Source organism: Stomoxys calcitrans, chromosome 2 (assembly GCF_963082655.1).
Source record: "Stomoxys calcitrans chromosome 2, idStoCalc2.1, whole genome shotgun sequence".
Classification (NCBI taxonomy): Eukaryota; Metazoa; Arthropoda; class Insecta; order Diptera; family Muscidae; genus Stomoxys; species Stomoxys calcitrans.
In genome coordinates this window covers 92,551,615-92,570,202 of record NC_081553.1, presented here as the reverse complement: position 1 = coordinate 92,570,202, position 18,588 = coordinate 92,551,615, and the positions used below count along the sequence as shown (strand labels likewise).

Sequence of the window (18,588 nt, the reverse complement as noted above, 5' to 3'; positions counted from 1 at the left end):
GCCCGGATCTCCGTCTGCAGGACCGTATTATGGTCAGGCAGTTTAAAACAGATCTTAGTTCTGGGTTCTCAATGTACACCTCCAGGCGCACTCTGTCCTCTAGCTTTGATCCATCCGTGTAACATGATCTTCCAGATGGCAATACTAGGGTTCCGTCAATCCAAGACTGTGCCGCTGGCAGCAGTGCCCCGCACTCGACTTCAAGATTCATCTCAGGTATCCGATCGGAAACCTCTCCACTTCCTTCCAGGTTTCCTATCGTCGCCTCGATTATACCGCGATGGTATGAGCTGCTCCCATCCTCAATCCATTCTCCCATCGCCTTAAGTCTCATAGACGCAGTGGCTGCCTCACACTTAATCTGTATGTCAATGCTCATAGCTCCGCTTATGCCAAAACAACATGTTCTCTGAACCTGTTGTATGGTCCTTATGTTCCACTTTTTCTCCATAGCAGTCCACGAAACTACTGAGGCGTAAGTAAGTATTGGTCTTATCCAGCTCCTGTGAGCCAGTGGACTGTCCTAGGATTCAGGCCCCATTTTGAGCCTACGGCCCGTCTACATAGTGCCCAACATTTAGGAAATACTTGGCACTATTTTTGGAAGTCGTAACGGAACACTATGTGCAAAATTTCATCCCAATCGGTTAATAATTGCAGTTTCAAGGAGCTCAGGAAGCCAAGTCGAGGGACCACTTTATGTGGAAGCTATATCCAAATCTGAGCCGATATGGCTATTTGCAATCCCCAACGACATACACCAATAGAAAGTAACTGTGCAAAATTTAGTGCAGCTAGCTCTACGCGTTCGACCGCTATCGAGATTTCCACAGATGGACGGACGGACATGGATCGAGAATATATGTACTTTATGGGGTCACAGATCAATATTTCGAGGTGTTATAAAAACAAAGATTCCATACAGGAGTGCAACTATGTTTCGGATAAGAAAGCACCCCCTTACGCTTGAGAACCGAAAATACGTTACTTTCAGAACTTTTCGCCCTATGTTGACTACCCCCTGCAAACGTTTTAAGGACCATAATTTGCGTATCTGCACCTGGAATGTCTGTACTCATTATAGATAGGGTGCAGTAAACGCACTGGCGGATGTATTGAAGAAATACAAGGTAGACACTACGGCCATACAGGAAGTGCGATGGCTCGGGAAAGGCTCTACAGCAACACCGAGAGGTGACGCCCTATATTTATAGCTGTCATAAAACCAGAAATGAATTTGGCTGTGGATTTGTGGTAAGTCGGAAACTGAAACTCTCTGGTGGATAAAAGGTTAGACACAATCCGCATAAAGGCAAAATTCTTCAACATCAGCCTTTTTTGAACCAATGCCCCAACGGAACACAAGGACGAAAGAGAATATAACCGCTGTCCCAACCATGATATTAAAATTGTTCTGGAAGATTTTAATGCGAAAATAGGGAAGGAAAATATCTTTGGCCTACCAGTCGGAAAACTTTGCCTACACCAAAAAACTTCCTATGATGGATTGAGGCTAATAGATTTCGCCGCGGAGAAGAACATGGTAGTTGGCAGCAGTAGAGCAACTCTAGAGGTGGGAGACACTTCGAAAAATTGAATGGTGTAAGAAATAAGTTCACTTGTTTTAAAATGTATCCATTCGCTGATGAAGATTACCGGCGGTAATCGAAATATTGGAAAATTTAAAATAAAACGATTTATAAAGCACACCGACATTTGTTTTTAATAATTGTACATGACCTGAAGCCGAACTATCCACGTCCGTCCGTCTGTCTGTCAGTCGAAAGCACACTAACTTTCGAAGGAGGTTTTATTAGTGTAGGTAGGATGGGGTGGAGGCCACCGTAGCGCAGAGGTTAGCATGTCCGCCTATGACGCTGAACGCCTGGGATCGAATCCTGGCGAGACCATTAGAAAAAATTTTCAGCGGTGGTTTCCCCTTCTAATGCTGGCAACATTTGTGAGGTACTATGCCATGTGAAACTTCTCTCCAAACAGGTGTCGCATTGCGGCACGCAGTTCGGACTCGGCTATAAAAAGGAGGTCCCTTATCAATGAGCTTAAACTTGAATCGGACATCACTCATTGATATGTGAGTAGTTTGCCCCTGTTCCTTAGTGGAATGTTTATGGGCAAAATTTGCATTTGCAGGTAGGTTGGGGTTGTACATGGACCAAATCGGTCTATGTTTTGATAGAGCTGCCATATAAACCGATCTTGGATCTTGACTTCTTGAGTCACTAGAGGGCTCAATTCTTATCCGGTTTGGCTGAAATTTTATATGAGGTGTTTTGTTATTCCAACAGCTGTGTTAAGTGTGGTTAAAATCGGTCTATAACCTGATATAGCTGCCATATACACCGATCTTGGATCTTCACTTCTTGAGTCACTAGAGGGCTCAATTCTTATTCGATTTGGCTGAAATTTTGCATGAGGTGTTTTGTTAATCCAACAACTATGTTAAGTGTGCTTCAAATCGGTCTATAACCTGATATAGCTGTCACATAAACCGATCAGGCGTCTTGATTTCTTGAGCCTCTAGAGGGCGCAATTCTAGTCCGATTTGACTAAAATTTAGCACGTGGTGTGTTGGTATCACTTCCAAAAATTTGCTAGGTATTTACAAAATCGGTTCATAACCTGATATAGCTGTCATATAAACCGATCATGGGTCTTGATTTCTTCAGCTTATAGAAAGCGCAATTCTTATCCGATTTGGCTGTAATTGCGCACATTGTGTTTTGGTACCACTTCCAACAACTGTGCTAAGTATGGTTCAAATCGGTTGATAACCTGGTATAGCTGTCATATAAACCGATCTGGGATCTTGACTTCTAGAGCCTCTAGAGGGCGCAATTCTCATCAGATTTGGCAGAAACTTTGTACAACGACTTCTCCATGACCTTCAACATACGTGTCCAATATGGTCTGAATCGATCCCGATTTTGCTTCTTAAGCCCCTACAAGGCGCAATTCTTATCCGTATAGACTGAAATACAATATTACACAATGACTTCTACAATGTTCAGCCTTAAATTCATTTATGGTCCGAATCGGACTATGACTTGTTTAAACTTTAGTCGTGAATGTTTCATGAGTAGTGAATGTCTCGTGAGTAGTGAGTGTGTCGTGAGTAGTGAGTGTGTCGTGAGTAGTGAGTGTCTCGTGAGTCGTGATTGTTGTCGTAAGCATGAATTCACTCACTCACGCACAAAGAATTTTTATTCAATCACAGTCACGCACGATCACGTAATTGAATTTGAATCTTATGCACGAATCACGTGACTCATGCGTGATTCATGCATGACACGACAACTCAGGACTCACGTGCACATCTCTAGTTTGTTTTACTAACATTTACGATGGAAAATCCTTAAAATCAAGTAAAAAATCTTTCACCAAAAATTCAAAAATTGAAATTTAGCCATTTTCATTTAAAGTTTAACCAATTTTAAAAGACAACTAATTTTGCAGAGCATTTGTTGAAATATATATTGCTTTGAGTGTATGTAAGATATTAATGCTTGATTTTTCTTGTTTTTCTTTTTATTGCAGAAAAATGGAATTGAGTAATTTTGGTGCAACGAAAAAAATGTCTCGCGAGGAAAGGCGTTACTCAGTGCCACATGGTCCAAATTCTCCACTGCCACATGCGGCTTCCGAAGACTTGCATGCATGGTCAATATACAGGTATGATAACCAAGCTGGGAAAAACATTAAAACTGAAAAGTAAAAGAAAAACCTTTTTTTATTAAATGCTCTATAGGTACAGATAGGTGCAGTTTTCTGTTTCCGTTCTATTGAAGTGGTCATTTATGACATGTTTGTGTGTCTTTTTTTTTTGGTGAAACAAAAACCAAGCACCACCATCATCATCATTATGATCATTTTTGTTGGCAATAGAAAAATATGTTAGGTTTTTTGGCTATAGAAAACCAACTCGACCACGCTTGATTAGATGCCAATGAACGGAAACGGAAAATATCATAAAATTGCATTGAGTGGCTATGGATTTGAAATTGATGTTGATTGCCCAGTTCGCTAAGCTTTCAACATCAGTTTGGGTTTAGTTACTCTCTTAGCCATGTAGACAGCGTGTCAGCGACAAAACGATGCATTGTTCCAAATATCCACTCCCAATGTAATGGAGCGTTTTGGAATTTTTTCCCAACATTAATTTATTGTTTCGAATTTTCCCATCTTCCGAGTGCATTCAACCAAACCGCATTCGTTTATTAACTCAATTTGGTTCTATTGAATACTGGCTGACTGATTTTGTTTGGTTCTGTTTTTCTTTTTTGATTTTTTCATCAATTGCACCTGCGCTCGCTTAACTGGGGGTGTGCGCAGGCAAAATCTAAATTCAGATTTTACCGACTCAGCTTTGGGCTCCTCTGACAAATCACCGCTGCCATATGGAAATTTTCAGTTACGCGATTCCACAGTACAATCAATACTCAATCATCCGCGGTATGGTCCCAAGTAAGTACGCTACTGTGTTACAGCATAGAATTTTATGATGTGTTTATTAAAAATCGAAAATTACTTTTCATCTTAGATCACCTTTGGGCTCTAATATGTATACATATCTGAAATTTGGTTTGCCTCGCGTTTTCCCCCCCAATGCGGGGTCACAGCGTTCCCATCGACCCGGTCCGGGTCCCGGAGGAGCCAGGGGTTGTGGCAGTAGTGGTGGCGTCAGTGGGCGCATAAATCGTGGCTTTCGTGATAGCTCGGCAGGACCAGCCGCCGGCTCCTCGGGTTATGATAGCAGCGACAATGAGACAACACGCAGTCGAGGACCACCGAATTTAAGGTAAGTTTGGAAACTGATTGCTAAGTGAAAAATAGATGAAGCTTACAGAAACAAGCATTTAAAAATAAAGCAGCTTTGCCTAAATAAGCATAGCCAAATAAGGTAGTCTTCTTCTTTCTAAGAGATTTCTAGATTTGAGGTTTTCAACTTATTTGACACTTTGACAATTTCCTAGAGAAATCTAATTAAAGCCCCAAGGACCTACATCAAGGTAGTAGTAGAATGCAAATTTTGCGCATGAACATTCCACTAAGGAACAGGGGCAAACTTCTCACATATCAATGAGTGCAGTCCGATTCAAGTTTAAGCTCAAAGATACGGGGCCTCCTTTTTGTTGCCGAGTCCGAACGGCGTGCCGCAGTGCGACACCTCTTTGGAGAGAAGTTTTACATAGTACCTCAAAAATGTTGCCAGAATTAGGAGGGGAAAAACACCGCTGAAATTTTTTTCTGATGGTCTCGGCAGGATTCGAAACCAGGTGTTCAGTGTTATAGGCGGACATGATAACCTTTGCACTACGGTGGACTCCATCGAGGTAGTAGTACTTGTGCCAAATTTCAAGGTGTGAATGAGGAGATTTAATTCATGGTTTTAGTTCATGGCAGAAAAATAAAGAGCGGGCCTTTTGACGTTATCGTGACTTTATTGTCTTTATCACACTACTCTAGTTTATGCTGCATCTCTGCTGTACTCTTTATGCCCTGGGCACATCAGATGCCCTTTAAAATATCAAGAAAAAGTGAAAGAGGAGAAATTTATATTCCGTAGGAACAAGAGAGAAACGAAAATACGTGAGTGCGAGCAAATCAGGATGAAGAACCAAAAACTTGTAAAAGCAACAGGAGCCGATGGGTTACCTGGTGAACTATTGGGTTGCCCAAAAACTAATTGCGGATTTTTCATATAGTCGGCGTTGACAAATTTTTTCACAGCTTGTGACTCTGTAATTGCATTCCTTCTACTGTCAGTTATCAGCTGTTACTTTTAGCTTGCTTTTGAAAAAAAAGTGTAAAAAAAGTATATTTGATTAAAGTTCATTCTAAGTTTTATTAAAAATGCATTTACTTTTTTTTTTTAAACCCGCAATTACTTTTTGGGCAACCCAATATTTTAGGCCAAAAGTGAATCAGCCCGTCTGCACAATCCAGCTAAAAAAACCATAACCGACATTTGGAGCTTCGGCAAACTATCTACCATACACAACAAAGTATACAAGACTCAAATGTGCAAACTAAAGAGGAACAAGTCTTATCCATCGCATGAAATTTAATTATAATAGTCTCCGAAGAAAATTCGATAATGGACTTTATGAGCCGGAAAAGAAGAGAGAATGGCTTATAAACTTTTGCAGCTTGTAGAATTGTAGTGGTTATAATGTGCTTTGTAGGAGTCGAAAACAAAGAGGAGTGGGGCACAGGCTTTCTTGATACAATAGTTTGAAGTAAGTGATCACTACATGAAATGTATTGGGATGTAGTCAAGGATATTTCTATAAAACATGCATATACCGCTGGCTTATAATTCTGACATCAATGACCAGCAGTACAGCTATAAGAGCTTTGTACTAGGACAGTTTACGCATATTCAAGACATCTCCATTGTGTCACCTGTTCTGTCAAATGTCGCACTGTGGGATAGAATAGAAAAAACTAGAGCTCAAGAAGTCAAGATCCCAGATTATGTACCGATTTGCGCCATTCGTACAGTTATTGGAAATCATAATAAAATACCTCATGCAAAATTTCAGCCAAATCGGATGAGAATGGCGTGTTCTATTGGCGCATGAGGGCAAGATCCAAGATCGGTTTATATGACAGCTATGCCAGATTATGAACCGATTTGAATCATACTTAACACAGTTGTTGGAAGTGATACCAAAACACTACGTGCAAAATCAGTCAGTCAAATCGGACGAGAATTGCACCCTCTAGAGGTTCAAGAAGTCAAGACCCAAGATCGGTTTATATGACAACTATATCAGATTATGAACCGATTTGAATCATAACAGTTGTTGGAAGTAGTACTCATAGTTTTCCGAGGGCGGGTTACTGGCCCAGTGCCCCAACCGCATGGGCTGATATTGGTCATTGCTTATTTGAAGGCACCAAAAACTCGCCTTGTCATCTCGAGTATCATATCTGTCTCCATCAAAGGTCCAAAATTATTTTCTTAAAATGATTTGCGCCCAAAAGTGTGCAAAAACAACTAACAATGATGTAGTTTGGGCGATATGGCATTTGTTGTTTTGGGCGAAATAATGCAACGCCTATTTATTGTCCTAGGAACCATAAGGCCAAATTACCCTCAACATTTTTAGCTCAATATTGTAGTAAGAAATTATTGCAGAAGTAACTGCATCACAGCTATCAACGGATGTCATCAATTGATTTACTAATTCTAAAGGGTGATATTTTAAGAGCTATAGGAAAGTGAAAAAAAACACATATAATTCAGAAAAATGCATGAAAAAACAAGTAAAAAGGCGTTAAGTTCGGACGGGCCGAACTTATGATACCCACCACCTCGGGTGTATATGTTAACCACCTTTCATAAAAATCCGGTGAAAATTACATACCACATATCCCATAGCAGTTATATCGAAATATGTTCCGATTTGGATCAAATACTAATAAATAAATGCATGTCATTGTTCATTTGTGTATAACAAAATATTGGTCTTTCAAGTAGCTATATCTAAAAATAAACCGATCTGAACCATATACAACATGGATGTCGAAAAGCCTAACATAAGTCACTGTGTCAATTTTCAGTTAAATCGGATTATAAATGCGCCTTTTCTGGGGCCAAACCTTAAATCGAGAGATCGGTCTATATGGCAGCTATATCGAAATCTGAACCGATCTGGGTGAAATTGAAGAAGGATGTCGAAGGGCCTAACACAACTCACTGTCCCAAATTTCGGCGCCATCGGACAATAAATGCGCTTTTTACGGTCCCAAAACCTAAAATCGAGAGATCGGTCTATATGACAGCTATATCCAAATTTGGACCGATCTGTGACATATTGCAGAAGTATGTCATAGCCCAAAATCTTAAATCGAGGAATCGGTCTATATGGCACCTATATCCAAATCTGGACCGATCTGGGAAAAATTGACCAAGGATTCTGAAGGGCCTAACACAACTCACTTGTCCAAATTTCAGCAAAATCGGAAAATAAATGTGGCTTTTTTGGGCCTAAGACCTTAAATCGAGGGATCGGTCTATATGACAGCTATATCCAAATCTGAATCGATCTGGGCCAAATTGACAAAGGATGACGAAGGGCCTAACACAACTCACTGTCTCAAATTTCAGCAAAATCGGATAATAAATGTGGCTTTTATTGGCCTAAGACCCTAAATTGGCGGATCGGTTTATATGGGGGCTATATCAAGATATAGTCCGATATAGCCCATCTTCGAACTTAACCTGCTTATTGACAAATAAGAATCTGTGTAAAGTTTCAGCTCAATATCTCTATTTTCAAAGACTGTAGCCTGATTTCAACAGAAAGACGGACAGACGGACGGATATGTCTAGATCGTCTTAGTGAGTTTTTCTTGATGCAAAGTGAGTTTTTCTTGAGTTCTTGAGTGAGTTTTTCTTGATGCATTGGTAGCTCTTGCAATGATTCTATCTGATCTTCACTCCAAAATCGACAATTCTGCTTATTAATGTACCCATTGAGCCTAAAATTAGCAAAATTGAGCGCGCGATGAACTTTTTGAACAGAGCACGCATTTTGATAATAAATTTCAATAATTTGCAAGCGTATTTCGTTTGTAGGACGATTCATGGTTAAATTGTAGACCAAGCTTAAGGTGTTTGACAATGAAACAAAACACGAAACGTGCGTGACCTGTTTAAACTAATGTTGGCAAAGAGATAATAGCTAAAAATCACCCTTTACTTCTCTTCTTCTTCTTTGTACCATAAGGAGTTTGAAAATGGATATTTTTATACCCTCCACCATAGGATGGGGGTATACTAATTTCGGCATTCTGTTTGTAACTACTCGAAATATTCGTCTGAGACCCCATAAAGTATATATATTCTTGATCGTCGCGACATTTTATGTCGATCTAGCCATGTCCGTCCGTCTGTTCGCCAGTCTGTCTGTCGAAAGCACGCTAACTTCCGAAGGAGTAAAGCTAGCCGCTTGAAATATTGCACAAATACTTCTTATTAGTGTAGGTCGGTTGGAATGAAATTTCGCACGACGTGTTTTGTTATGATGTCTAACAACTGCGCCAAGTATGGTTCAAATGGGTCCATAACCTGATATAGCTGCCATATAAACCGATCTAGGGTCTTGACTTCTTGAGTGCGCAATTCTTATGCGATTGGAATGAAATTTCGCACGACGTGTTTTGTTATGATATCCAACAAGTGTGCCAAGTATGGTTCAAATCGGTCCATAACCTGATATAGCTGTCATATAAACCGATCTTGGGTCTTGACTTCTTGAGCCTCTAGAGTGCGCAATTCTTATCCGATTGGAATGAAACTTCGCACGAAGTATATTGTTATGATATCCAACAACGGTTCAAATTGGTCCATAATCTGATATAGCTGTCATATAAACAGATCTGGGGACTTGACTTCTAAAGCTTCTAGAGGGCGCAATTCTTATCCGATTGGAATGAAATTTCGCACGAAGTATTTTGTTATGATATCCAACAACTGTGTCAAGTATGGTTCAAATTGGTTCATAATCTGATATAGCTGTCATATAAACAGATCTGGGGACTTGACTTCTTGAGCTTCTAGAGGGCTCAATTCTTATCCGATTTGGCTGAAATTTTGCATGACGTATTTTATTTTTACTTTCAACAACTGCGTCAAATAAGGTTTAAATCGGTTCATAACCTGATATAGCTGCCATATCAATCGATCTGGAATCTTGACATCTTGAGCCTCTAGAGGTCGCAATTATTATCCGATTTGCCTGAAATTTTGTACGATAGATCCTCTCTTGACCATCAACATGCGTGTTTATTATGGTCTGAATCGGTCTATAACCCGATACAGCTCCCATATAAATCGATCTCTCTATTTTACTTCTTGAGCCCCAAAAGGGCGCAATTCTTATTCGGATTGGCTGACATTTTACACAGGTCTTCAACATATAATTTAATTGTGGTCCAAACCGGACCCCATCTTGATATCGCTCTAATAGCAGCCTTTTTGCCTAAGAAGAGATGCCGGGAAAAGAACTCGACAAATGCGATCCATGGTGGAGGGTATATAAGATTTGACCCGGCCGAACTTAGCACGCTTTTACTTGTTCTTATACATTTCGATTTCCCATAACTGTATGTGTCGTAATGTTCTAGAGAGGGGTTTCAAAAATGAGATATTTACAAGTATCGCCCGCATGACTGACTGTTTTACCCTCCTCTGATACTATTGTACCGTCCTCTAATATCTGTTGTACCCTCCTCTCATACTGTTGCACCCTCCTCTGATAAAAGCTGAGCCAATGCATCGCAGTGAAGAATATTTCAGATTGGGGAATGACTTTTTTTATTAACTAAAACCAGTTATTTTCTGATAATTGAACATTTTTTTGGTTATACTCATCGGCCATTAAACTAAGCCATTTTGCAGAATTCCAAATGTTGTTAGTTAAAAATCTCTTTTTGTTATTTTTTTTCATATAGTGTTAATTACGTGAATAAATATTAGTCATTTCGTATCATGTGTGTGTATCATAATCACTCCAGTATTCAGTTCATGCACATTTGAATAATAGGAAACATGGTGTCGATTTAAAGATATACGGATTGCTTCAACCAGATCTAATAAATTTTGTATAAGATAATAAATAATAACAAAATGAGGTTTAAAATAAGTTTTTTTTTCTAAATGTTTTGTCATTATTTATGTAATGAAAAAACTAAAAGTGATCACAAGACTTTTAACCGAATAGTACGAAATATGTATAGAACAAGGGCTTAGTATTTTCCATCCCATAGTTTGCCTGATATGTTAAAATGCTTTGCGTTCTTCATATGAAAAGCAAAAGCGGAATTTTTTAATCCAAAATTTTGACTTTTAACTAAATTTCGTTACATTTCTTTTAGAAAATACCGTAGTGAATCGGATTTTCGTGCCATTGGTGGAATACCTTCATCACGTCCTGATTCCAGGGCCCAAGGAATCCCTATGTCAGCGCTACGACAAGCCAACAGTCGAGCAAGTATAGCTGGTAAGTCAAAAAAGTCTTTAATGTAGAAAAAAAATGGTCAACAGTTAAATCTTTTGCAGTTGGCACCCATGTAAATAATCATCACCACCAACATCACATGCCCAATGGCAAACATTATGGTCATCGATCACATAGTGAAGCAGATCTTTTGGCAGGTGGCGCTGGCCTAGGTGGTCACGATGTCTATGATTATGGCGGTGAATCTAGGGTCTATGCCACATCGCGCAATCGTCATCATCATCTGGAACATGGGAATGGTGGTAGTCATTTGTCAAATTATGGTGGTGTTGGAGGCGGTGTATCACAACGCAAACGCTCCGAAATCGGTTTGGTCTATCCCAATATACAGGTGCATTGTTTGGATGTGAATCCCTGTTTGAGAGGTGTATCGCTGCAGGCCAAGGCCGGTGATCTATTTGCCATTATGGCCACATCACAAAAGGAGGGAACGGCTTTGACAGAATGTCTGGCCGGTTTAAATGAGCGCGTAGGTGGAGAGATTCTAATCAATGGACAACAGATAAATCGTCGTGGTTTACGGCAGTTGTGTAGTTATGTGCCTGCTTTGAGTGTCTCCTCCATGGATCCAAGAATGAGTGTGCAATGTACATTGAGTTTTCATGCTACGTTAAGGGGGCCAATGGATCGAAGTGATTTGAAGGAGAGGGTAAGTTTAAGAAGTTTTGGGGGTTTTTTGGGGTAGGGTATTCCCCTCTTGGAGGTCATCATAGTGAAGAGGTTATCATGTCCACCTATGAAGCTGAAGGCCTGAGATCGAATGCTGGCGAGAACATCAGAAAAAAATATTTTCAGCGGTGGTTATCATCTTCCAAATATGGAGACATGACGTGGGTCATGACGTTAAACCGTGTTTGAATTTTACCACCTTAAAGAACAAATATACTTTGTAAGGTAGCCAATATATATTTCGATATTCTTGAAGCGGAATGACAAAATGAATATATTCCCCATACTTCGGGGTAATATTGCCTTTACACCCTAAAACTTTAGTTTTAACCCAGTTTTTTTAAACTTTTGCTTTCATTTTCAGATGGATGTTCTCATAGAGGATCTGGGTTTAACCACAGTACGAGCCTCAAATGTTTCCTCGCTAACGCATTCGGAAAAACAACGCTTGAGTGTAGCTTGTCAGCTCTTGGCTCAATCATCGATATTGTTATTGGATCAAGTCACCTCAAATATGGATATATTTGATACCTTCTTTCTGGTGGAGTACCTACGGCAATGGTGCAGTGGTGGACGTATAGTCATAATGACCTTACAGCCACCCACATTTGAGATTTTATCCATGTGTTCGGGGGTTCTGCTGCTATCGGGTGGCAGAACGGTGTTTTCGGGAAGTAGAGCCGATTTGCCTAGGCATATGGGAGAATTGGGATATCCATGTCCGCCATTTAAAAATCCAGCGGATTATTATTGTATGTAAAAAAAAAACTATTTTCACATCAAATTACCCCTTGGCTTTTATACTAATATGCCCAAATTTTTCTTTTTAGTGGATCTGGTAACCCTTGATGATTTATCTTCAGCTGCTTTGCTTGAGTCCTCAGCGCGCATTGAGTCCCTGGCCAATTCCTGGGATCACATGAACTCTGAGCCGCCTCTAGCTGCTCCGCCTGCTGCGTTGCCTAATTTTGTACGAAAAGCAGGTTTTTTCGGTCAATTTAAGGCCTTAGTCAAACGTTTTGCTGCCTATAAACAGCCAGGATCCCTATTGACCTGGATTAGCAAACTCATATCGGCTGCTGTTCTGTCGTTATGTATAGGCTGCATATTTTGGGATGTACCCGCCTCAGATCCACAATTGACATACAATGATCGTTTGGGCTATCATCATTGTGTCATGGCCCTAATGTATTGGCCACTATTGATGTTGACTGTGAGGGATACACAAGAAGATAGAAGGCATGCCGAAAGGGATATACGTTTGGGATTATACTCCAGATCTTTGTATATAATAGTGCAGGTAAGATTCCAAAAAATAGGATAATAGATGCTAATGCTTAAATGTTTTTTTTTTTTTTTGGATTTTCCCAGAATCTCTCCGGCCTATTTCCCAGTCTATGCATTTGGTTGGCCTATCTTCTACCGGCCCATAGCATGGCTGGTTTGTATACCTATACCACTAGTAGTGATACTGGTATATATTTGTATATGGGTAAGAGTTTCCCTAGATATATTTTGTGTATGTTTACAATTTGATTTTTTTTTTATTACAGGTTATATGCTGTTGTATTTGACCTTTATACAAACAATGGCAATATTCTGCGCTCATCTTATGCCCAGCAAAGTATCAGCGACCATATTCAATGTCTTGATAACTCTGGGCCTCACTGCTGTAGGCGGATATTCAGTACATCCCAAGAATGTCTCCAAAATATGGTCTTGGTCAGAGCTGATATCACCGGAGAAGTGGCTTTTGCCTGTCTTAGTGCAAGATGAGTATAGTGCCGAAACTTTAGCTAACTCGGCAGGGTTACAATTATGCCGTAACAAGCAGGTAAGAAATAAAGGGTTTGGAAGCGCCCCATCCCAAAACCCACCTCAACGGGCAAGTTTACCGATTGGGACAATATGGGTATCAAATGAAAGGTATTTAAGAGTAGAGTACGAACTTGGTATACAAATCGCAGTATAAGTGTTTAGGGGGCCCCCAACAGGACACTGCCACCGCTTTGGGCAATATGGGTATTAAATGAATGGTATTTAAAAGTACAGTTCACATCTGAAATAAAAATTTATTCCTTGGTATCTAAAGGGGCCTCCCCACCCCGCAAAACCCCCAGAAGGGCGTATTTACCAATAAGGACAATATGGATATCAAATGGAAGTTATTTAAAAGTAGAGTAAGTGTCGGATACAAAAATGTATTCCTTGGTGTCTGAGGCGCCTCCCTACACCCCAAAATCCTCCAGCAGGCAATATTTACCAATTGGGACAATATGGATATCAAATGAAAACAATATAAAATAAGAGCAAGAATATGATATAAATAATCGCTTTCCCACCTTCCAAAACCCCTCAACAGGATATATATTTTCCGATTGGGACAATATGAGTATCAAATGAAAGGTATTTGGAAGTTAAGTTCACATTTGCTATGAGAATTTGGTCCAAGATGTCTACACGGCCTCCCCAAACTTAGAAAACCCCAAAACGGGCATGAATGTCCAACGTCAAAAAACGGGTCTGAAATGAAAGTTCTTTAGGAGTTAACTACGAACCTGGTATACACATTTGGTAGAATCTGGAACCGGCCCACCCACTAAAGACTCTTAAATTGGACGTGTAGTTCGATCGAGATAATATGGGAATTAAAAGACAGTAGTGTTCGAATCTAATGTTGATATAAAGATCCAAATACCGTTGTTCAGCAGACCCAAATAAATGGTATTATAGGTCCTAGCGTCGGGCGGACCGACACTCCCCTCCCAATATAAACAACTACAAACTGTCATGTAGGACGACTGAGAACATATTGTACAGAAAGGAAAGGACGTGCTTGTTCTGAATAGCCTCGACAACTGCTGAACCGATTTACTTGAAATTTTCACAGATTGTGCAGGATCGTCTGGAAAAAATAATAAGATATAATATTTTTGATATCGGAAGGGGGACGGACACTCCCCCTTACCCCAAAAGCACCACCCAAAAATAAAAGACCGATCGGGACAATATGAGACTCAAATGAAAGGTATTCGAGAGTAGAGTACTAACTTGATTTTAAAAATTGCGTCCAGGTACCTAGGGGACCGCCCCGCATTTTCCTTTCAGACAAGCCCCTTAAGGCCTTGATGAATCCCATTAGCGGAGGTCCATCGCTCCAGTCCGATCTGCTTGGAAATTCGACTTTGTATGGCTTATCGAAGATCATGGCAGAAGTGCAGTAGTCAGCGGTAGTTATAATGTCCTTTGATACTGCAGAATGCGAGCATGTCCATATTCTTTGTCTCTCTAGCTTGCGGCAGTATGTGGTTGGCAACATCGAGGGGAATTTTGTGTGGGCGACTTCTCTTTGGTGTACTATACATTGCGTTTTGCACACATGAGGTTCCCCCCATTTTGGTGAACTGGTTTGATACGACGCTAAAGTTTTTAATCACACTTTTGTGATTTCTGGTTATCAAAAGATTTCTGACGTCGTCATGGCCGATTCCTCTCTACTATTACGGGGGGTGAAGGGGGCGTTATTTGCATAAACCTCTGAAACACTAAGCTTGTGCATTTCATCAGTAGGCGGAAAATGAGTGTTTCAGCCGACTTCTCCTGCGCATTCTCATCTATGGACGTCTGGTGTAACATTTGACTCTGGAGAATTGTAGAGAACGGGGCCAACAAGAAATGCGCTGAACGCTATAATACTCGATCTTAGGTCTTTACACCTGCCTGTTTGTTGTGTGAGTCAGGAAAGATTAGCAAGGAAGATTTGACTGAGGAAGTCTGGTACCTTATGCCTCTCAAAATTTAGCGCTCTTCAGTTTTGCTTAGAGATCGAGATGCGGCACGTGCTATTCGCATGATCTCCAACCTAACATAACCTACGGAGAAGGAAAGTCAACAAAAAAATGAAGAGTACTTGGTGCGTATAATTCCCCCCTGCTCAAATCTTTTCCTGGCATCAGTATGGCGACAACTCTGCCCATTTTCCAGACATCGGGAACTATAAAAGTGTCCAGTGTCAGCCACTCTCCATCAGTACATTGAGGCTCGGAAGCTTCAGTGTAGATATTCTCCCTCGTTGAAATCCTTTCCTGATCTATCTGTCTATTTCCCAGACATCTTCACCGAAAATAGTATCGAGAGACAGGTTGAGGTCATAAGTCAGTCACAGCATCATCAGATTCTTCGGCATCACTGTAGAGAATCCGTCAGGATCCAACGCCTTGAACACTTGACACAACAGATGATACTCCCATATTGATTCCTTTTAGGTTCCAGTGTTTGCATAAATGTGGCTTAGGAGGGACCATTTTCTCTTGTTGGCAAAGCGTTTCTAAATATCGATATCTACGACAAATTCTAAAAACATTTTTCATAGAAGCCATTGACTCTTAAGTAATATCGAAAAAGCTCCTAGCTTCAGATATTTTGTCAGGACGCAGAAGATAATTTGTTACAGACGGAATTTGTCATTAAAAACCGGAAGCTTCAGTTTTGATTTTAGACCCATTGGTTCTTGGACAAACTTTCTTACAATTTGTCGTAGAATTCGATTTTGATAATTGCTTGGTGTGGTTTTTTGGGTCCACACAAATTGGCCCACCCTAATGTGGATTTATTATCAGAAAGTTTTTTGTCGTCTCGCTAGATTCACCATCAGAAAGTGTTTTGTTGTCTCGCTGCAGTTTAAATTAAAATTTTAATCATCTTGATGGCATAGGTTAGGTTAAAGTGGCAGTTTGTCATCAGTGTTACTCAGACGTTTTTGTCCATTGTTATACCACAGAAGTAGGTGAAGAAAGATGACTTCTAATTCCTACCGTTGAACCATCCAGAGTTAAAGTACTAAGTAAAGTAAAAGCCCAAAGAAAAAAAACACCACAACCGAAGCAAAGCACATGCGGTAGATAGTTTTTTTGCCTTGCTTGTGGATATATTGTTGTTGTATGTTATATGTTGGCTTGCAAAGAATGCCTTTCAACAACAAATTTGTACTCTGGATTGTTGAGATTCAAAATATATTGTTGTAGGAAAATTAACAAATTTCGTAGTCGTTTTTTTCAAACAAAGTGGTTGTTTCTCAAAATTATTTTTATCTGTGTGGGGTTATAAACTCCAGCAACGTAAATTTCATGTTTCTGGGATATTTGTTTAGTTTTAAGAATAAAATGAAGATATTCTATTCCCGCCAGTAAAACTGCACCTCGATTTGACAACCTGCCAGTCAAAAGATTGACAAATCCGGCAGCACTTTTTTTCGAGAATGAACAAACTACTTTGACTGGAAATATTATGAAAAGGGTGACAAAATAAGTAAATAGTCAAAAACTACTTTAGTGGCAGTCTGCCATCAGAAGCACTTTGACATTTTAGTCCAATGTGATTTCACAGCAACAAGGAAAAGAAGACACCTTCTAATTCCTAATTTAATTCCTATGGTAAAAAAGTAGCACAAGTATTTTCTAGCATATTTGGACATTGTAGCGAAGTTATCATCAAAACTTATTCAGAAATACATTTCTATAATCTAACCGTTTTTTCTTTTCCAGGTGCAACACCAAGAGATTATAGTGCAACAACCCTGTCCGCCACCGAATGGTACCCAAGTGCTAGTCGATTTTCAATTGCTGCCACAAGATCATAAACTCGATCCAACATTTACCTACGATCAGACAACATCATTGGCTCTGGCCCTAACATCGATTATCATCTTTTTCGTAACGTTTTTCGTATTCGTTTGCAATTGCCGCCAAATGTTTTGCAAAAAACAAAAAAAGACTTACCGAGATCGACTTTGAAAAAAGCCCAGGCAGGACAATGATGTCGCAATACATAGAAGATTATGAATCCGTATCAAAAAAAAAGTAATAATAAATTAGAATACAACACTGTTGTCGTCGTTAAGTGCTGCAATAATTTTAAAATTTAATTTTAAAAAAACCCCCAACTATTTAATTTGTTTAGTTCTTAGGTTTTGTAACGACTTCCATAGTTTTAATTAACCCAATTTAGTTGTTTAACATACATAAATAATTCTAAAATAAAACTAAACAAATTAGACGCACATTTTGATATTGCATTTAATTCCTTATTTTTTAATGAAATACAAAGAAAAATCTAAAAAAATGCCTATATGAAATTTGGATTGTTTCTTCTAATTTTTCTTATATGAAAGTACACAATTGTTGCAATTATTAATTTAAATATATATACATACGTATTTATATATTAAGAGAATTTTATATCGTATCCAGCGAGAATGTAGATGATGATGTAGAAATTGATTTTGCTAAGTTATTGAAAATGTATACCTAAATGCATACAAATTAACTAACTAACCTAATGTAAGGCATAACTTTATTGTAAAATAAAACATATACGAACAAAAACTTAAAAGCTCCTTCAATTGTTTACCAATACTTCTAATAACACTTCAAATCAGTTACCATCAGATATTTACAAAAAAAAAATCGTAAAGATCCATCTTCGCAAGATTATAATAAAAATATGCTTAGGTTTGTTTGGATTTTAGTGGCAGATTGCAATCAGAAGATTTTTGCCCACTGTGATACCACATCAAATAGGAGATGGAAGACGCTTTTCATAATCAAATTGAGATTATGATCACTTGCAGGGATCGACGGACTCTGGTTACTACTGAGCGGTCTAGGTGCTGGAAGGTTCGAGACGTGAGCTGGGATCTTCACGTGAAAAGCATTAGGGAGACAGCATCAGCATTGTCTTTTGATGACTTTAGAGCACTGATGATAGATGGCCACATTGCTAATAGAGAAGAGTGGATGAGCACGGTTCGAGTGAGGGTCAGGTGGCACTGGCTCTTATTTAAATACTGAGTGCCAATGATTCTCGAGATGAC

General features: G+C 39.4%; 1 protein-coding gene across 1 annotated transcript in view; it reads left to right on the top strand.

Moving 5' to 3' along the window:
• Positions 1–18,111, top strand: part of LOC106089127 (ATP-binding cassette sub-family G member 8) — a 146,876-nt gene extending 128,765 nt beyond the window's left edge. The window contains exons 5-14 of the mRNA XM_013254907.2: positions 3,556–3,690; positions 4,351–4,482; positions 4,559–4,816; positions 10,906–11,030; positions 11,090–11,697; positions 12,082–12,469; positions 12,548–13,017; positions 13,089–13,209; positions 13,271–13,551; positions 17,261–18,111. Coding sequence (XP_013110361.2) covers positions 3,560–3,690; positions 4,351–4,482; positions 4,559–4,816; positions 10,906–11,030; positions 11,090–11,697; positions 12,082–12,469; positions 12,548–13,017; positions 13,089–13,209; positions 13,271–13,551; positions 17,261–17,509 — 2,763 coding nt within the window. The 5' untranslated portion in view covers positions 3,556–3,559 and the 3' untranslated portion in view covers positions 17,510–18,111. The remainder of the gene's footprint in view (positions 1–3,555; positions 3,691–4,350; positions 4,483–4,558; positions 4,817–10,905; positions 11,031–11,089; positions 11,698–12,081; positions 12,470–12,547; positions 13,018–13,088; positions 13,210–13,270; positions 13,552–17,260) is intronic.
• Positions 18,112–18,588: the final 477 nt, after the last annotated feature.